Source organism: Coregonus clupeaformis, chromosome 14 (genome assembly GCF_020615455.1).
Source record: "Coregonus clupeaformis isolate EN_2021a chromosome 14, ASM2061545v1, whole genome shotgun sequence".
In the NCBI taxonomy this organism is placed as follows: domain Eukaryota; kingdom Metazoa; phylum Chordata; class Actinopteri; order Salmoniformes; family Salmonidae; genus Coregonus; species Coregonus clupeaformis.
This window is the reverse complement of record NC_059205.1, coordinates 21,802,690-21,820,459: the sequence shown is the minus strand read 5'-3', so window position 1 is coordinate 21,820,459 and position 17,770 is coordinate 21,802,690. Positions and strand designations below refer to the sequence as shown.

The 17,770-nt window shown below is 44.3% G+C and overlaps 1 protein-coding gene across 1 annotated transcript in view; it reads right to left on the bottom strand.

The window, feature by feature from the left end:
- Positions 1-17,770, bottom strand: part of LOC121581360 (ankyrin repeat and BTB/POZ domain-containing protein BTBD11-A) — a 301,845-nt gene that overhangs the window by 176,996 nt on the left and 107,079 nt on the right. The window contains exon 2 of the mRNA XM_045224749.1: positions 3,790-3,939. Coding sequence (XP_045080684.1) covers positions 3,790-3,939 — 150 coding nt within the window. The remainder of the gene's footprint in view (positions 1-3,789; positions 3,940-17,770) is intronic.

Below are 17,770 nucleotides of genomic sequence, written 5' to 3'. Positions count from 1 at the left end.
CTCCATCACTCTCCTTCTTGTTAAAATAGCCCTTACACAGCCTGGAGGTGTGTTGGGTCATTGTCCTGTTGAAAAACAAATGATAGTCCCACTAAGGCCAAACCAGATGATATGGCGTATCGCTGCAGAATGCTGTCATACTCTAATTCCATTGATTTCAAAACTCGGTCCTCCAGAAAGTTGAGAGCAACACTTATGCAGTTCTACTACATGATATCTTTCAAAAAAGCTGCGTTAGAAAGGATTACCTACACATACTGACCAGCTCGTATTATAGACAGAAGCATGGCAGACCAATCCGATCTCATCTCTCGGCATGTCCAGCCCACTCATTATCTCAGCCAATCATGGCTAGCGGGAAGGTTGCTGTCTTTTTCTATGGCTAAACCAACTAGGCTCATGATTTAACAATTGTATTCGTATTTACAGATGGCATACAAGTTCGTTATTAAGGCACATGAATGTTCCAGAAGGCATTTCTGCCAAAAAACGCATTTTGATTTAAAAAAAAGTTTCAGTTGAAATGGCTCTCCTGTGAAGTAGTGGCACGAGACATACGCCTAGTTTCCTGAAATGAGTCACGTATAGCCTATATAATACACTGCTTAAAAAAATTAAGGGAACACTTAAACAACACAATGTAACTCCAAGTCAATCACACTTCTGTGAAATCAAACTGTCCACTTAGGAAGCAACACTGATTGACAATAAATTTCACATGCTGTTGTGCAAATGGAATAGACAACAGGTGGAAATTATAGGCAATAAAGGAGCGGTTCTGCAGGTGGTGAGCACAGACCACTTCTCAGTTCCTATGCTTCCTGGCTGATGTTTTGGTCACTTTTGAATGCTGGCGGTGCTTTCACTCTAGTGGTAGCAAGAGACGGAGTCTACAACCCACACAAGTGGCTCAGGTAGTGCAGCTCATCCAGGATGGCACATCAATGCGAGCTGTGGCAAGAAGGTTTGCTGTGTCTGTCAGCGTAGTGTCCAGAGCATGGAGGCACTACCAGGAGACAGGCCAGTACATCAGGAGACGTGGAGGAGGCCGTAGGAGGGCAACAACCTAGCAGCAGGACCGCTACATCCGCCTTTGTGCAAGGAGGAGCAGGAGGAGCACTGCCAGAGCCCTGCAAAATGACCTCCAGCAGGCCACAAATGTGCATGTGTCTGCTTAAACGGTCAGAAACTAGATTTGTGTGTTTTGGGTATATATTGTGAAATTGTTAGATATTACTGCACTGTCGGAGCTAGAAGCACAAGCATTTCGCTACAACCGCAATAACATCTGCTAAACACGTGTATGTGACATAACATTTGATTTCATTTGAACAGCCTGCATTCACAATGTTTGATAGAGCAAAAAGATGGTTCCATAGAATCAAAACGGGCAAGTGAGATGATTGGGGCCACTTGAAGAGACAATCTTTAAAGAACACATTTTGAGGGCGGTAATTTCCCAAACCATGTGTAACCCTCAATCAACTTGCTTACACAGAAGGTCAAGGCCCAGGTGGTAACAGAAGCATGATATCAAACTCTGGCCAGGTGATGTTGTTTTTGCCTGGTCGAACCAGGTGCGCGATGGGAATGCTTTTCTAGTCGTGATTTGAAATGTTTGCTGCAGCTTCAGTACAAAAGAGTTGCTAATCATTCTGCCCTTAGTGGAGTTTATTTTCACTCTCTATTTCTGTTATCTTTTAGCAGTGCAGATGATGTATGTATCAGCCATTCTTTTCCTACTCCTTGGGGATTCTCCTCAAAAGGCTTGAGTGGCCATGAAGGAAAATTTGGGAGATTTGCCTTAAAACTCTATTTCTTTCATTACTCTGTTTGGATATCTCATTCATCGTTGGAAGAAAATTGTTTATACGAGTGGCAGCTTTTCAAACCCAGGTCCTACATTTACTATCTTAACTGCTGCTATAGCATGTGATGTCTTACTGTCTTGCTGTCTTACGCAGTACGTTCTGTAGGACTCAATGTCACGCCCTGGCTCTAGGGACTCTTTTAAGTTGAGCCAGAATGTGTAGAGTTTGTTTTGTGCTCGTTGTGTCTAGTCTAGTTTTGTATATCTATGTTGGCCAGAGTGGTTCTCAATCAGAGGCAACGAGTATCAGCTGTTGCTGGTTGTCTCTGATTGGGAACCATATTTAGTCAGGTGGTTTTCCCACAGTGTTTGTGGGATCTTGTTCCGTGTTGGTTTGTGGTTTGCACCTGTGGACGTCACGTATCGATTTGTTGTTTTGTTCGTGTATCATTTAATAAATAAGTATGTTCAGCTTCCACGCTGCGCCTTGGTCCTCTATATCCGACGATCGTGACACTCAACATGTTGTTAAACCATTTAAATAGTAACTGTGGCCAATTCAGACATAATTTAGCTTAAGTACTCCTTCCTTCCTTTGTGTTCATTCGTTATGGGTCTTGCATGTTGGGCTTGTTTAATTATAGAACCCATGTCTTTCAATAAGACAATATCACCATTATTAACTACAGATCATTTTAGGCACTCTGCTTTTATTGGAGAATCTTTGACCCGCAACACACACACTGAGATCTGATGGGCAAGGCACTTAACTAACTGCTCCGGGGATGCTGCACTGCTGCTGACCCTGCGGCTGACCCTGTGCTTCCAACATGTCAGGGTATGTGTCTGAGCCTTGGAGAGTTGCGTTCAAAAGCGAAAATATACATTTTCTTTCTCAACAACGATCATAGTGTTATTCTATACGCACACACATGAAGATGCCCCAAAAAACTGCCTACTATACTGAACAAAAATATAAAGCAACATGTAACAATTTCAACAAATGTATTGAGTTAGTTCATATAAGGAAATCAGTCAATTGAAATAAATTCGATAGGCCCTAATCTATGGATTTCACATGACTGGGCAGAGGCACAGCCATGTGTGGGCCTGGGGGGGCATCACCCACTTGGGAGCCAGGCCCACCCACTGGGGAGCCAGGACCTGCCAATCTGAGTTTTTCCCCACAAAAGGGCATTATTACAGACATAAATACTCCTCAGTTTCATCAGCTGTCTGGGTGGCTGGTCTCAGACGATGACGCAGGTGAAGAAGCCAGATGTGGAGATACTGGGCTGGCATGGTTACACGTGGTCTGCCTTTGTGAGACAGGTTGAACGTACTGCCAAATTTTCTAAAACGACGTTGGGTAGAGAAATTAACATTCAATTCTCTGAATTGCTGACTGCATTCCAATTGCACGCTCCCTCAACTTGAGACATCTGTGGTATTGTGTTGTGTGACAAAACTGCACATTTTAGAGAGACCTTTTATTGTCCCCAGCACTAAGTGCACCTGTGTAATGAGCATGCTGTTTAATCAGCTTCTTGGTATGCCACACCTGTCAGGTGGATGGATTAGAAGAAATGCTAACTAACCGGGATGTAAACAAATTTGGGCACAAAATTTGAGAGAAATAAGCTTTTTGTGCATATGGAAAATGTCTGGGATCATGTTGCATTTATATTTTTGTTCAGTATAGATCTATTTGAAATATGACAAATAGAGAGAAGACAAAGGGTCAGAGGTGGGGTTCAGCCTTTCAAGTCAAGGGTAAACACTGTCAAGCCTGTGACCCTTGCATTAAACGCCCACCACAGGACTCATAAACAGGTGTTGGAACAGCTGAAATAGAATAGTTCCTGGACAGGGTGTGACGTGGTGTTATGCATCCCTCCCATTAGAGAGAAGGAGAGGAACAGAGGAAAGACAAAGGTCTGGCTTAACGTCTACTGCAATGGTGGTAAAATCACACTTACTGAGCTCGGCGATGCTTCCCACACGTGTAGCCAGTAGGGACTGTTCCAGGTTGCGGAGTTCGGCCTGATTGTAGGCATTGCCCTCGCCGCCATTCCCAGAGCGCTGCTGGTCCCGGTGTAGGGTCAGACTGTCCGGCAGGCTCAGCACACCTGGTGAGGCCACATGAAAGAGGTTAGAGGTCAGTGGTGAGTGGTGAGTACACACAAAAAATAAGGTTATTGACAGGTTTTTGTCAGGGGTGAGGGTGTAACCATTTGTTTTTGCATATCAGGAAGGGTTCTTTACTGCTGTGATGGTTGTGCAGAACCATGCTGTTCCTCCCTCTCCACCATGACATGAAACGCTACACTGATAAAAAGTTATTGCAATTTTACAGTACACTACAGGCTGCTGGTTGCAGTGAAAGTACAGTAAACAACAACAAGTTACAGAATTTTGTGTATCTGTGCGAACCATCAGTGGAAGTGTTGTACCAGTTTAAGTGGTAGATGATTATGTTGTCAAAGGTTGAGCTGACAACCTAATCATTTAACTTACGCTAAATTCTCTTTTAACACTGTCAGTTCTGCAATCTTTGTAAGAGCATGTGTATTTGTAGAAAGCTGCACCCAAAAACTATCTTTGGGTATTTGTTTCATTTATCCATTGTTGATATACTCCCACAATGTTTTGCATGTCAGCAATCCAGTTTCCAAGATATGTAACCTTCAAAATACAGAAATCTGGCCTGTATGATGCATTTTGCAGCATCATATGCAAAACAAGTGAGCCATCCCTTCACCTCATTTTGCTATAAAATCTTTGGTCGGACAGATGTGACACCCAGAATGCATTGAATGATGTCAACAAACATGGCTCCACACATAGCCGGTAAATAGCTTTGTACTGATTATGATGAGCTAATATTATCTTCAAAAAAGTATTTTACACAATCTATGCAAGAATCGGAATGCATTTTTTGTCACCAGTTCTTGTAAACATTAATAAAACAGTAAATAAAGAAATGATTACTACACAAACAATTTTCTGATAGTGATTTATTGATACAAGTGGCCGGAATGTATCCGTGGTGTTATGACACTGATCACTTGTCGCCAAAGATGATTTGTTTACGTTTCTACCATTGTGGCTAAATGGAGTAGCTAGGCCTACAACAGCTTTATCTCGTGGTCGCGTCGGGACAACAGTTGTTGACAACTGTAGCATTGTAGCTAAGCTAACCATTTTCTTAACCTTAACCTCATTCTCCTAACCTCCTACATTAATTCACCTATCCTGCTGCGTTAGTTCTCCTAACATGCCACATTAATTATCCTAACCTGCTATGTAAACAAACCATCTGTGGAGACAAATCATCAATATCACCACATCGGCAGCCCTGACACTTCCTTGGAGCCATTCAGTGTTGTTGCTTATGTATGTAGCTAGTGGGCTAAGCTGTAGAATTAGCAATGAGATTACTCACAAATGTGGAAATTCTGGAGATTTTTGTAAATTGAGACAATGATTCTGAGTATGACAGTGAGGAATCATATTCTGACAGTGAGGAGCTGTCGCCCAACCTTGTGGCCATTGACTCTGATGACCCCTAGATCCACCGATGAAGTCCCAGGTCCCTCTGAAGATACTGGTGGTGATGCAGGCACACCAACAGTGGGTGAAGTACAGGAGGTCTGCGGTAGCTGGAAGACCTCCAGCCATTTCACCCCTCCTGGCCATGCTGTTGGCTTTGATGAGTCCCAGTCTGGAGTGCAAACCCCTTGCCATCTGCCTGTTAGGCAGACAGCTTCAAGCTGTTTCTGACAGAGGGGCTGGTGGGAGACATAGTGGAGAAGACCAATTGCTATGCCTTGGAGCTACAGGAGAATAGAGAGCCACAGGGAAGGTGGGTCACCTGGCAGGAGAGAGAAAGATCAAAACAGACTGTGCTTAACTATAATCGCAAAATGGGGGAAGTGGATAAAGCAGACATGCGCTCGGAAAACCACTAGGTGGTATAAGAAGATATTTTTCCTTCTGATCGACACTGCTGTCCTCAATGGCCACATAATTCACTGCCAGCTAACAAGTTTGAATATTTTATTTTTATTTTTTATTCTTATTTTTTTAGGGGGTAGATCAGCTTTAATATTGCAGATAGATTGTAACTTCCATCAATGTAATTTTCTGCATCACTTCAAATCAAATCAAATTTTATTGGTCACATGCGCCGAATACAACAGGTGCAGACGTTACAGTGAAATGCTTACTTACAGCCCTTAACCAACAGTGCATTTATTTTAAACAAAACAAAAAATAAAAAAAATAAAACAACAACAAAAAAAGTGTTGAGAAAAAAAGAGCAGAAGTAAAATAAAATAACAGTAGGGAGGCTATATATACAGGGGGGTACCGGTGCAGAGTCAATGTGCGGGGGCACCGGCTAGTTGAGATAGTTGAAGTAATATGTACATGTGGGTAGAGTTAAAGTGACTATGCATAAATAATTAACAGAGTAGCAGCAGCGTAAAAAGGATGGGGTGGGTGGGGGGCAGTGCAAATAGTCCGGGTAGCCATGATTAGCTGTTCAGGAGTCTTATGGCTTGGGGGTAGAAGCTGTTGAGAAGTCTTTTGGACCTAGACTTGGCACTCCGGTACCGCTTGCCGTGCGGTAGCAGGGAGAAGAGTCTATGACTAGGGTGGCTGGAGTCTTTGACAATTTTGAGGGCCTTCCTCTGACAGCGCCTGGTATAGAGGTCCTGGATGGCAGGAAGCTTGGCCCCATTTCACTTATAATTCACTGTATCACAATTCCAGTGGGTCAGAAGTTTACATAAACTAAGTTGACTGTGCCTTTAACAGCTTGGAAAATTCCAGAAAATGATGTCATGGCTTAAGAAGCTTCTGACATCATTTGAGTCAATTGGAGGTGTACCTGTGGATGTATTTCAAGGCCTACCTTCGAACTCAGTGCCTCTTTACTTGACATCATGGGAAAATCAAAAGACATCAGCCAAGACCTCAGAAATTTTTTTTTAGACCTCCACAAGTCTGGTTCATCCTTCGGAGGAATATACAAACACCTGATGGTACCACATTCATCTGTACAAACAATAGTACGCAAGTATAAACACCATGGGACCAAGCAGCCGTCATACCGCTCAGGAAGGAGATGCGTTCTGTCTCCTAGAGACTAACATACTTTGGGGTGAAAAGTGCAAATCAATCCCAGAACAACAGCAAAGGACCTTGTGAAGATGCTGGAGGAAACAGGTACAAAAGTACAGTGGGGAAAAAAAATATTTAGTCAGCCACCAATTGTGCAAGTTCTCCCACTTAAAAAGATGAGAGGCCTGTAATTTTTATCATAGGTACACGTCAACTATGACAGACAAATTGAGACAAAAAAATCACATTGTAGGATTTTTAATGAAATTATATGCAAATTATGGTGGAAAATAAGTATTTGGTCACCTACAAACAAGCAAGATTTCTGGCTCTCACAGACCTGTAACTTCTTCTTTAAGAGGCTCCTCTGTCCTCCACTCATTACCTGTATTAATGGCACCTGTTTGAACTTGTTATCAGTATAAAAGACACCTGTCCACAACCTCAAACAGTCACACTCCAAACTCCACTATGGCCAAGACCAAAGAGCTGTCAAAGGACACCAGAAACAAAATTGTAGACCTGCACCAGGCTGGGAAGACTGAATCTGCAATAGCTAAGGAGCTTGGTTTGAAGAAATCAACTGTGGGAGCAATTATTAGGAAATGGAAGACATACAAGACCACTGATAATCTCCCTCGATTTGGGGCTCCACGCAAGATCTCACCCCGTGGGGTCAAAATGATCACAAGAACGGTGAGCAAAAATCCCAGAACCACACGGGGGGACCTAGTGAATGACCTGCAGAGAGCTGGGACCAAAGTAACAAAGCCTACCATCAGTAACAAACTACTCCGCCAGGGACTCAAATCCTGCATTGCCAGACGTGTCCCCCTGCTTAAGCCAGTACATGTCCAGGCCCGTCTGAAGTTTGGGAGAATGTCATATGGTCAGATGAAACCAAAATAGAACGTTTTGGTAAAAACTCAACTCATCGTGTTTGGAGGACAAAGAATGTTGAGTTGCATCCAAAGAACACCAAACCTACTGTGAAGCATGGGGGTGGAAACACCATGCTTTGGGGCTGTTTTTCTGCAAAGGGACCAGGACGACTGATCCGTGTAAAGGAAAGAATGAATGGGGCCATGTATCGTGAGATTTTGAGTGAAAACCTCCTTCCATCAGCAAGGGCATTGAAGATGAAACGTGGCTGGGTCTTTTAGCATGACAATGATCCCAAACACACCTCCCGGGCAACGAAGGAGTGGCTTCGTAAGAAGCATTTCAAGGTCCTGGAGTGGCCTAGCCAGTCTCCAGATCTCAACCCCAAAGAAAATCTTTGGAGGGAGTTGAAAGTCCGTGTTGCCCAGCGACAGCCCCAAAACATCACTGCTCTAGAGGAGATCTGCATGGAGGAATGGGCCAAAATACCAGCAACAGTGTGTGAAAACCTTGTGAAGACTTACAGAAAACGTTTGACCTGTATCATTGCCAACAAAGGGTATATAACAAAGTATTGAGAAACGTTTGTTATTGACCAAATACTTATTTTCCACCATCATTTGCAAATAAATTCATTAGAAATCCTACAATGTGATTTTCTGGAAAAGAAATTCTCATTTTGTCTGTCATAGTTGACATGTACCTATGATGAAAATTACAGGCCTCTCTCATCATTTTAAGTGGGAGAACTTGCACAATTGGTGGCTGACTAAATACTTTTTCCCCCCACTGTAACAAAGTATTGAGAAACTTTTGTTATTGACCAAATACTTATTTTCCACCATAATTTGCAAATAAATTCATAAAAAATCCTACAATGTGATTTTTTTCCCTCATTTTGTCTGTCATAGTTGACATGTACCTATGATGAAAATTACAGGCCTCTCTCATCATTTTAAGTGGGAGAACTTGCACTATTGGTGGCTGACTAAATACTTTTTTTCCCCACTGTATCTATATCCACAGTAAAACGAGTCCTATATCGACATAACCTGAAAGGCCGCTCAGCAAGGAAGAAGCCACTGCTCCAAAACCACCATAAAAAAGCCAGACTACGGTTTGCAACTGCAAATGGGGACAAAGATCGCACTTTTTGGAGAAATGTCCTCTGGTCTGTTGAAACAAAACTAGAGCTGTTTGGCCATAATGACCGTGAAGCACGGGGGTGGCATCATTATGCTGTGTGGGTGCTTTGCTGCAGGAGGGACTGGTGCACTTCACAAAATAGATAGCATCATGAGGAAGGAAAATTATGTGGATATTTTGAAGCAACATCTGAAGACATAAGTCAGGAAGTTAAAGCTTGGTCGCAAATTTTTATTTATTTATTTTATTTAACCTTTATTTAACCAGGTATGCCAGTTGAGAACAAGTTCTCATTTACAACTGCGACCTGGCCAAGATAAAGCAAAGCAGTGCGATTAAAAACAACATGTTTTTTACATATGGGGTAAAACAAAACATAAAGTCAAAAATACAACAGAAAATATATATAGAGTGGGCTAATTTCAGATGGGCTGTGTACAGGTGCAGTGGTCGGTAACGTGCTCTGACAACTGATGCTTAAAGTTAGTGAGGGAGATAAGAGTCTCCAGCTTCATAGATTTTTTCAGTTCGTTCCAGTCATTGGCAGCAGAGAACTGGAATGAATGGTGGCCAAAGGAGGTGTTGGCTTTGGGGATGACCAGTGAGATATACCTGCTGGAGCGCATACTACTGGTGGGTGTTGCGATGGTGACCAATGAGCTAAGATAAGGCAGGGATTTGCCTAGCAGTGATTTATAGATGGCCTAGAGCCAGTGTGTTTGGTGATGAAATATGTAGTGAGTACCAGCCAACAAGAGCGTACAGGTCACAGTGCTGGGTAGTATATGGGGCTTTGGTGACAAAACGGATGGCACTGTGATAGACTACATCCAATTAGCTGAGTAGAGTGTTGGAGGCTATTTTGTAAATTACATCGTCGAAGTCAAGGATCGGTAGGATAGTCCGTTTTACGAAGGCATGTTTGGCAGCATAAGTGAAGGAGGCTTTATTGCGAAATAGGAAGCCAATTCTAGATTTAACATTGGATTGGAGATGCTTAATGTGAGACTGGAAGGAGAGTTTAGAGTCTAACCAGACACCTAGGTATTCGTAGTTGTCCACATACTCTAGGTCAGACCTGTCATGAGTAGTGATTCTAGTCGGGTGGGCGGATGCCAGCAGCGTTCGATTGAAGAGCATGCATTTAGTTTTACTTGTGTTTAAGAGCAGTTTGAGGCTATGGAAGGAGTGTTGTATGCCATGGAAGCTCGTTTGGAGGTTTGTTAAAACAGTGTCCAATGAAGGGCCAGATGTATACAAAATGGTGTCGTCTGCGTAGAGATGGATCTGAGAATCACCAGCAGCCAGAGCGACATCATTGATATACACAGAGAAAAGAGTTGGCCCAAGAATTGAACCATGTGGCACCCCCATAGAGACTGCCATAGGTCCAGACAACAGGCCCTCCGATTTGACACATTGAACTCTATCTGAGAAGTAGTTGGTGAAACAGGCGAGGCAGTCATTTGAGAAACCAAGGCTATTTAGTCTGCCAATAAGAATATTGTGGTTGACAGAGTCGAAAGCCTTGGCCAGGTCGATGAAGACAGCTGCACAGTACTGTCTATTATCGATCGCGGTTATAATATTGTTTAGGACCTTGAGCGTGGCTGAGGTGCACCCATGACCAGCTCGGAAACCGGATTGCATAGCGGAGAAGGTACGGTGTGATTCGAAATGGTCGGTGATCTGTTTTGTTAACTTGGCTTTCAAAAACAGGGCAGGATGTACATAGGTCTGTAACAGTTTGGATCTAGAGTGTCACCCCCTTTGAAGAGGGGGATGACTGCGGCAGCTTTCCAATCTCTGGGGATCTCGGACGTTACGAAAGAGAGGTTGAACAGGCTAGTAATAGGGGTTGCGACAATTTCAGCGGCTAATTTTAGAAAGAAAGTGTCCAGATTGTCTAGCCCAGCTGATTTGTAGGGGTCCAGATTTTGCAGCTCTTTCAGAACATCAGCTGTCTGAATTTGTGTGAAGGAGAAACTTTTCGGAGTTAGTGCTACAGGATGCACATTTCTGTTTGAAAAAGCTAGCCTTTGCTTTCCTAACTGCTTGTGTATATCGGTTCCTAACTTCCCTGAAAAGTTGCATATCGCGGGGGCTATTCGATGCTAATGCAGTACGCCACAGGATGTTTTTGTGCTGGTAAAGGGAAGTCAAGTCTGAGGAGAACCAGGGGCTATATCTGTTCTTAGTTCTGACATTTTTGAATGGGGCATGCTTATTTAAGATTGAGAGGAAAGCACTTTTAAAGAACAACCAGGCATCCTCTACAGACGGAATGGGATCGATATCCATCCAGGATACCTGGGCCAGGTCAATTAGGAAGGCCTACTCTCTAAAGTGTTTTAGGGAGCGTTTGACAGTGATGAGGGGTGGTCGTTTGAGCGCGGACCCGTTATGGACGCAGGCAATAAGGCAGTGATCGCTGAGATCCTGGTTGAAGACAGACAGCGGAGGTGTATTTAGAGGGTAAGTTAGTCAGGATGATATCTATAAGGGTACCCATGTTTACGGATTTAGGGTTGTACCTGGTAGGTTCATTGATAATTTGTGTGAGATTGAGGGCATCTAGTTTGGATTGTAGGATGGCCGGGGTGTTAAGCACATCCCAGTTTAGGTCACTAAGCAGTACGAACTCTGAGGATAGATGGGGGGCAATCTATTCACATATGGTGTCCAGGGCACAGCTGGGGGCTGAGGGGGGTCTGTAGCAAGCGGCAACAGTGAGAGACATATTTCTGGAAAGGTGGATTTTTAGAAGTAGAAGCTCAAACTGTTTGGGCACAGACCTGGATAGTATGATAGAGCTCTGCAGGTTATCTCTACAGTAGATTGCAACTCCGCCCCCTTTGGCAGTTCTATCTAGACGGAAAATGTTGTAGTTGGGGTTGGACATTTCTGAATTTTTGGTGGCATTCCTAAACCAGGATTCAGACACTGCTAGAACATCTGGGTTGGCGGAGTGTGCTAATGCAGTGAATAACTCAAACTTAGGGAGGAGGCTTATGATGTTAACGTGCAAGAAAACAATGTTTTTATGGTTACAGAAGTCAACAAATGATAGCTCCTGGGGAGTAGGAGTGATACTGGTAGCTGCAGGGCCTGGGTTAACCTCTACATCACCAGAGGAACAGAGGAGGACTAGAATAAGGATATGGCTAAAGGCTTTAAGAACTGGTCTTCTAGTGCGTTGGGTACAGAGAATAAAGGGGGCATATTTCTGGGCGTTGTAGAATAGATTCAGGGCATTATGTACAGACAAGGAAATGGAAGGATATGAGTTCAGTGGAGGTAAACCTAAGCGTTGGGTAACAATGAAAGAGAGCATCACTGGAGGCACCGATTGAGCCGGTCTCCGCGTGTATGGGGGGTGGAACAAAGGAGCTATTTGAGGCAGTTTGAGAGGGACTTGGGGGTCTACAGTGAAATTGTATAATAAGAACTAACTGGAACAGCAATAGGCAAGGCATATTGACATGGGAGAGAGGCATAAAGCAATTACAGGTGTTATTCGGGAGAGCTAAGACAACAACTGGTAATGGCGATGAAAGTTTGGGCTGAGGCTAAAAAGATAAACAGGACAGGGTACCGTGTAAAGGAACAGTCCAGCAGGCATCCGCTGTGCAGCTGAGTGATCATAAGGTCCAGTGAACAGCAATATGTGAGTCCGAGAGCAGTTCGAATTGGTGCTACAGCACAGGCTATCAGGAAGCACGGCTGTTGTTTGCGTGTGCTAGCGGGCCAGGGCTAGCAGATGGATCTTCGTGGTCGTCGCAACGGGAAGCCTGTTGAAACCACAGACGATTACATCGGCAGACCAGTCGTGATGGATCGGCGGGGCTCCGTGTCGACTCTAGGAGGTCCCGTCCGGTTGACAGAGCGGTATATAGCCGGGAGATGGGCCTGACTCGAGTCTAGCTCAAGGCTGATTAGCCAACAACAACATCCATTTGGTTGCAGCTAGCTAGTTGCGATGATCCGGTGTTAAAGGTCCAGTGATTCAGTGAAATGGGTCTTCCAAATGGACAATGACCCCAAGCATACTTCCAAAGTTGTGGCAAAATGGCTTAAGGACAACAAAGTCAAGGTATTGGAGTGGCCATCACAAAGCCCTAACCTCAATCCTATAGAACATTTGTGGGCAGAACTGAAGAAGCGTGTGCGAGCAAGGAGGCCTAAAAAACCTGAATCAGTTACACCAGCTCTGTCAGGAGGAATGGTCCAAAATTCACCCAACTTATTGTGGGAAGCTTGTGGAAGGCTACCTAAAACGTTTGACCCAAGTTAAACAATTTAAAGGCAATTCTACCAAATACTAATTGAGTGTATGTAGACTTCTGACCCACTGGGAAAGTGATGAAAGAAATAAAAGCTTAAATAAATCATTCTTTATACTATTATTCTGACATTTCACATTCTTAAAAGAAAGTGGTGATCCTAACTGACCTGAAACAGAGAATTTTTACTAGGATTAAATGTATTTGGCTAAGGTGTATGTAAACTTCCGACTTCAACTATATACATACATATATATATATATATATATATATATATATATATATATATATATATATATATATATATATATATACAGTGGGGGAAAAAAAGTATTTAGTCAGCCAACAATTGTGCAAGTTCTCCCACTTAAAAAGATGAGAGGCCTGTAATTTTCATCATAGGTACACGTCAACTATGACAGACAAAATGAGGAAAAAAATTCCAGAAAATCACATTGTAGGATTTTTTATGAATTTATTTGCAAATTATGGTGGAAAATAAGTATTTGGTCAATAACAAAAGTTTCTCAATACTTTGTTATATACCCTTTGTTGGCAATGACACAGGTCAAACGTTTTCTGTAAGTCTTCACAAGGTTTTCACACACTGTTGCTGGTATTTTGGCCCATTCCTCCATGCAGATCTCCTCTAGAGCAGTGATGTTTTGGGGCTATCACTGGGCAACACAGACTTTCAACTCCCTCCAAAGATTTTCTATGGGGTTGAGCTCTGGAGACTGGCTAGGCCACTCCAGGACCTTGAAATGCTTCTTAAGAAGCCACTCCTTCGTTGCCTGGGCGGTGTGTTTGGGATCATTGTCATGCTGAAGGACCCAGCCACTTTCATCTTCAATGCCCTTGCTGATGGAAGGAGGTTTTCACTCAAAATCTCACGATACATGGCCCCATTCATTCTTTCCTTTACACGGATCAGTCGTCCTGGTCCCTTTGCAGAAAAACAGCTCCAAAGCATGATGTTTCCACCCCCATGCTTCACAGTAGGTATGGTGTTCCTTGGATGCAACTCAGCATTCTTTGTCCTCCAAACACGACGAGTTGAGTTTTTACCAAAAAGTTATATTTTGGTTTCATCTGACCATATGACATTCTCCCAATCCTCTTCTGGATCATCCAAATGCACTCTAGCAAACTTCAGACAGGCCTGGACATGTACTGGCTTAAGCAGGGGACGCAGGATTTGAGTCCCTGGCGGCGTAGTGTGTTACTGATGGTAGGTTTTGTTACTTTGGTCCCAGCTCTCTGCAGGTCATTCACTAGGACCCCCGTGTGGTTCTGGGATTTTTGCTCACCGTTCTTGTGATCATTTTGACCCCACGGGGTGAGATCTTGCGTGGAGCCCCAGATCGAGGGAGATTATCAGTGGTCTTGTATGTCTTCCATTTCCTAATAATTGCTCCCACAGTTGATTTCTTCAAACCAAGCTGCTTACCTATTGCAGATTCAGTCTTCCCAGCCTGGTGCAGGTCTACAATTTTGTTTCTGCTGTCCTTTGACAGCTCTTTGGTCTTGGCCATAGTGGAGTTTGGAGTGTGACTGTTTGAGGTTGTGGACAGGTGTCTTTTATACTGATAACAAGTTCAAACAGGTGCCATTAATACAGGTAACGAGTGGAGGACAGAGGAGCCTCTTAAAGAAGAAGTTACAGGTCTGTGAGAGCCAGAAATCTTGCTTGTTTGTAGGTGACCAAATACTTATTTTCCACCATAATTTGCAAATAAATTCATTAAAAATCCAACAATGTGATTTTCTGGATTTTTTTTCTCCCAATTTGTCTGTCATAGTTGACGTGTACCTATGATGAAAATTACAGGCCTCTCTCATCTTTTTAAGTGGGAGAACTTGCACAATTGGTGGCTGACTAAATACTTTTTTCCCCACTGTATATACAGTGAGGGGAAAAATGTATTTGATCCCTTGCTGATTTTGTACGTTTGCCCACTGATAAAGACATGATCAGTCTATAGTTTTAATTGTAGGTTTATTTGAACAGTGAGAGACAGAATAACAATCAAGAAAAACGCAGGTCAAAAATGTTATAAATTGATTTGCATTTGCACCAGGTTGCACACATCTCAGGAGGGATTGTGTCCCACTCCTCTTTGCAGATCTTCTCTGAGTCATTAAGGTTTCGAGCCTGACATTTGGCAACTCGAACCTTCAGCTCCCGCCACAGATTTTCTATGGGATTAAGGTCTGAAGACGGCCAAGGCAACAAAGGAGTGGCTCAAGAAGAAGCACATTAAGGTCTTGGAGTGACCTAGCCAGTCTTCAGACCTTAATCCCATAGAAAATATGTGGCGGGAGCTGAAGTTTCGAGTTGCCAAATGTCAGGCTTGAAACCTTAATGACTTGGAGAAGGTCTGCAAAGAGGAGTGGGGCAAAATCCCTCCTGAGATGTGTGCAAACCTGGTGGCCAACTACAAGAAACGTCTGACCTCTGTGATTGCCAACAAGGGTTTTGCCACCAAGTACTAAGTCATGTTTTGCAGAGGGGTCAAATACTTATTTCCCTCATAAAATGCAAATCAATTCATAACAATTTTGACATGCGTTTTTCTGGATTTTGTTGTTGTTACTCTGTCTCTCACTGTTCAAATAAACCTACCATTAAAATTATAGACTGATCATTTCTTTGTCAGTGGGCAAACGTACAAAATCAGCAGGGGATCAAATACTTTCTTCCCTCACTGTATTTAGTTTTGCCCGTATTAAGTATGAGTTTTAAATCAGGAAGGGCTTCCTGCAAAATCGAACTGCAGTCTTGTCACAGCCAGGTCAGCAGTCGGGCATTTGCGTACATAATAGTATAATCCGAATATAGATAATATATTTATTTTTTTACAGATTTACCAATAACATTGATGTAAATAGTGAAAAGAACAGGTCCTAGTATCGACCTCTGTGGAATACCTTTATGTACTTCCTGAAATTTGGACTTAACCCAATCAATCACGATGGCCTGAGTTCTGTCACTAAGATAATCATGAAACCATGAACAGCCATCAGAGCTCAGGTGTCACGCCCTGGCTCTGGGGACACTGTTATGTTGAGCCAGGGTGTGTAGATCAATGTGTTTTTGTTTCTATGGGTGCTATTTCTATGTTGGCCAGAGTGGCTCCCAATCAGAGGCAACGAGTGTCAGGTGTTGCTGGCTGTCTCTGATTGGGAGCCATATTTATACAGTCTGTTTTTCATTCGTGTTTGTGGGATTTTGTTTCAAGTCTGTTTATGTTAGACCGTGAACTGTCACGTATCGTTTGTTGGTTTTGATCGTGTCTCTAATTAAAGAGTATGTTTGCCTGCAACGCTGCGCCTTGGTCCTCATCTGTGTTCGACGATCGTGACAGAAAATCCCACCACAACTGGACCAAGCAGCGAGTCGAGGAGCCATCGCCAGGGAAATCCCTAGCAGATCTCCGTGGCAGCCTCGACTGGGTCAAGCCGAGTGAAGAGCAGAGAGAGTGGACTTGGGAACAATGGAGGAAGAGCTTCGACTGGGTCAAGCCAATTGAGGAGCTGAATAGCGGGAGTTGGAGGCAGAAGAGCGAGAGTTGGGCGAGAACTATAGAGGCCTGGCCCACGGGGAGGAGAGACCCCCAGAACATTTTTAGGGGGGGGCTCACGACGTCAGGGCAGCAGGAGGCCGCGATAGAGCGGTCCAGCGGGTTGGCAGAGGAGGCCGCCAGGTTACGGGGGCCACTGGTCGAAGAGGGGATGGAAGGTGTAGAGGCACGGCGAGAGGTACTGGGGTGTGTTACCAGTCCGGCCCGTTCCAGATCCCGGTGTAGGGCCAGTGGTGTGTGTCCCCAGTACGGTCCGGTCTGTTCCTGCTCCCCGCACCAAGTCAGTGGTGCGCTTCGTCAGCCCGGCTCGACCCGTTCCTGCTCCCCGCACCAAGTCAGTGGTGCGTTTCGTCAGCCCGGTTCGGCCCGTTCCTGCTCCCCGCACCAAGTCAGTGGTGCGCTTCGTCTGCCCGGCTCGGCCCGTTCCTGCTCCCCGCACCAAGTCAGTGGTGCGTTTCGTCAGCCCGGTTCGGCTCACTCCTGTTCCACTGGTGCCTGGTTCGGCACTGGTCAGATGTTTTACGCCGGAGCTAGAGCAATCCGCTCCATCAGTGTGCAGTCCAGCTCCGGCCAGCGGGGCCAGACCGGACCAGGGGTACTTTGGGGGGTTGGAGAGGGAGCGGGGATCAGGCCCGGAGCCGGATCCGCCGCCTAGGCGGAGTGCCCACCCGGTCCCTCCCCTGTGGTATTTGGTTGATGCGGTCGGAGTCCGCGCCTTTAGGGGGGGGTACTGTCACGCCCTGGCTCTGGGGACACTGTTATGTTGAGCCAGGGTGTGTAGATCAATGTGTTTTTGTTTCTATGGGTGCTATTTCTATGTTGGCCAGAGTGGCTCCCAATCAGAGGCAACGAGTGTCAGGTGTTGCTGGCTGTCTCTGATTGGGAGCCATATTTATACAGTCTGTTTTTCATTCGTGTTTGTGGGATTTTGTTTCAAG